We start from the raw sequence: 3,355 nt of genomic DNA, 5'->3' as shown, positions 1-3,355 counted from the left end.
GTATTTCCCCCACAGACCACCAGGGCGGCCGAGAATACCTTTGTTCAACCTGAAATGACTCATTTAGTCATCCAAAACGTTATGGAACACATTAATTAACTGAAAAATGTTGCATAGTGTGCCTTTAAAATCAAGGGCCCAATGTAAAAAAAACCACCTTTAACTGCCTTTGGAGCAATCAGTAAGTCAGACTGAGAGGTTGTTGATACTCCTCCTCCTCGCCCAGAACTTCTGGGAATGTGAAAGTTTGTCATGTTTGTCTTTAGGGATCTAACCCACATGCAGAACACTCAGGAGGCTGGGAAAAAGTTCACAATGTTTATTGAGAGTTTCACAGAGAATGAATACTGATATGGGAATAAATCATGTCCGGGTCTGGTCACGACTGGTTTTCACTGCAGAGAGGGACAGATTGGTTAGCAGTCTTCCAGTGATCTTGCAGGTTGAGTGTGTGCAGGTCTATACCTGATCAGAGGTTGAGCAGAACGGTAGAAGGGGGGAACCGGGAGGGTCCAGAGGCTGTAGGCAGGCAGAGGGCTAGACAGAGGCAGGGCTGATTAATGATCTTACAGATCAGGATCAGAGCTTCTCTAATCTAAGGCGCCTTCTATTCATTCTGACAGCAGCTGTCTGTACTGTAGTCTGACCCAAGATGGCCGCCTGCAAGGCACGTATGCTAGCTCTAGCTTCTTTCCTCTGGTACATGTTTATATTTAAGCGGAGTCAAACAAATCCTCAGCAACAGAAATACTAACATTATAACACTAGTTTAGTTTTATCTTGCCAGCAGCTACAGAAAGTCGCATAAATAAACCCGAATCAACAGGAAGCTCACCTTTCTTTATGCGCTGTTCTAAAACGCCGGATGAAATTCAATGTAGAGCTTTCACTATCAGTTCATTGTAACATTAAGATTTCACACATAGCTCCTTTTTATTTTTTGTCGTTTAACGTGTCGTTTTTTTACCGGCAGAGTGGTGTCCATCTTCACTGGTCACTCATCAGATGCAGGTTTTCCCTTCCGTACTCTGCCTGGAAGAACGGTTGCCAGGTTTGCTGATATCCTGCAGGTCAGGAGCACTGATGCAAAATAAAGCAATGATTATCTAATAATTTATTTGCTAATAATGATAATAGAGTGAACACGATTGCAGTTTTAATCAAGCAAGTCATTAGTCACAAATCTGGCGACTCGAGTCAAGTCATTGACTCTAGTTCTCCGCCGCTTCAGCTCCCATTCTCATCTCCTGAGCCTCGATCCTTCTCCTCCACCTGGCTGCTGTTTTTCTTCCCCAAACTTCACAAACTAAAGACTCTTCTTTACTCATTTCTTCTCCCCGCTCTGTGCATGCTCCCTCTCTCCACCTCACATCTAGCTGTGGGTTCATGCTCCAGGTCACCTCTCACCAAAGTGAGAGTGAGCAGATCAGCTGGCTGGTGTCCTCACAGACATTTTTAACACCTGGCTGGACCAATCCATAGTGCCAGCATGCTTCCAGTCTGCCTCCATTATTCCAGTCCCAAAGAAGCCTCAGGTCGCCTCCCTCAATGATTAGCGNCCTGTTTGTCAGGATATTGATTTTAGCTCAAACTTGTTGCTACATTAGCAGATTTCTGTAGATAGATGTCAATGTATCTGACTTTAACCCTGCTAGCACAACATTAGCTGCAGCAAAGGATATCTCCCAAAACAATATGGCCGCGGCCGGAGTCGCTGGCTGAAATTCCTTTGGGAAGAAGCAGAAGTTTCCCTCCATCTGTGGGATCCTTCACCGCGTCCTTATCGAAGAAAACAAACTTCCTCCACTGTAGAAACGCAGCCATTTTTCAGCGTTAGCCAGCCGTCCGCAGCGCCTGGTCATGTGACGTTGATCACGTGACACTTCTTCTTATTTTCTATTATGGCGGATCGCAAGCAATTTGAAGGTGCACACCGCCACCTACTGTTAATGAGTGTGAAGCAACATGGACTCACGTCCCTGAATTCCCTGTTTCTAAGTTGTATAATAAAGATCAATCAATAAATAATGGATTTGTTACTAAATATGTTTCCTTTATGTTTCCTTCGGTTCCCAACAATCCTTTGAGACTCCCTCCTGCCCTGCATTGTCCTTAATCTCATCCTTTATCAATCATATTTTCATACTTTCCTCTCAGTTATCATTATTTCNCACACCGCCACCTACTGTTAATGAGTGTGAAGCAACATGGACTCACGTCCCTGAATTCCCTGTTTCTAAGTTGTATAATAAAGATCAATCAATAAATAATGGATTTGTTACTAAATATGTTTCCTTTATGTTTCCTTCGGTTCCCAACAATCCTTTGAGACTCCCTCCTGCCCTGCATTGTCCTTAATCTCATCCTTTATCAATCATATTTTCATACTTTCCTCTCAGTTATCATTATTTCTCCAAACGTCAAATATAGAATATCATTTAGATCGGTATTTTCTACTGTTTTCTGGTCATTTTTATTTCTTTCCTTCTATTTTAATCAATGATATTTTATAATTGATTGATTAAATAGATTTTATTGATCTCACAGTGGAGAAATGTTTTTTATACTAACACATTCCTATCTCCTCATCATCATCCTGCCCTTTTTCCATATTTCTCTTTCTTTGCTCTTTATAACAGATTTTTCCAAACTGAATCGTTACTCTTAATGCTCCATCTAAAGCCCTTTTAGCGCATTTGTCTGAAGTTTTATTAACTTTAACTCTTTAATGTGCTGCAACCCAACAGAACCAGATATTTACCATCCCTGTAGAAATAAAATAAACTCTACTGAATTTCTAATAGTAAATGTTGCCTATTATTTCCTCTTCCATGAATACCTTTTTATGACTCGGTTCCCCGTCTGAAGACCTTCCTCCCCCCACTGCAGGTTTATTTTCACTGCCCACTATCTTGACTGTAAAAACGGATCTGACAGACATTTAGTGATGTTTTTCATTTTTTATTCTAGTATATAAACTAGAATATATACTACACATTATTTGAAATTCTTGGAAGCATAATAATTGGTAATTGAGAAATGAGGCTATTAGGTAAACATCTGTTTTCACTCCTACTAGTTTCCCTTTATCATTTTCATTCAGTCTCATTTAGACATTTATTTTGGGATATAAACATGAACCTGTGATGGACTGGAGACCTGTCCAGGGTGGGAGCAGCCTCTCCCCCTAGACAGCTGGAGATAGACACCAGCACCCCTCACCACCCTAATAGCCTTATCCAACCTAGCCCCCCTCGCCACCCCAGCACCCCTCGCCACTCCAACACCCCTCACCACCCTGTACCCCTCGCCACCCCAGCACCCCTCGCCACTCCAACACCCCTCGCCACTCCAA

At 42.2% G+C, this 3,355-nt stretch overlaps 1 protein-coding gene across 1 annotated transcript in view; it reads right to left on the bottom strand.

The window, feature by feature from the left end:
* Positions 1 to 1,858, bottom strand: part of vps11 (VPS11, CORVET/HOPS core subunit) — an 18,584-nt gene extending 16,726 nt beyond the window's left edge. The window contains exon 1 of the mRNA XM_015402094.1: positions 1,683 to 1,858. Within this exon, the coding sequence (XP_015257580.1) occupies positions 1,683 to 1,824 (142 nt within the window). The 5' untranslated portion in view covers positions 1,825 to 1,858. The remainder of the gene's footprint in view (positions 1 to 1,682) is intronic.
* Positions 1,859 to 3,355: the final 1,497 nt, after the last annotated feature.

The sequence above is a fragment of the Cyprinodon variegatus genome, unplaced genomic scaffold (assembly GCF_000732505.1).
Source record: "Cyprinodon variegatus isolate N-32 unplaced genomic scaffold, C_variegatus-1.0 Scaffold1299, whole genome shotgun sequence".
In the NCBI taxonomy this organism is placed as follows: Eukaryota; Metazoa; Chordata; class Actinopteri; order Cyprinodontiformes; family Cyprinodontidae; genus Cyprinodon; species Cyprinodon variegatus.
Note: the sequence above shows the minus strand (reverse complement) of the source record. Positions and strands in the feature narration are given on the sequence as shown.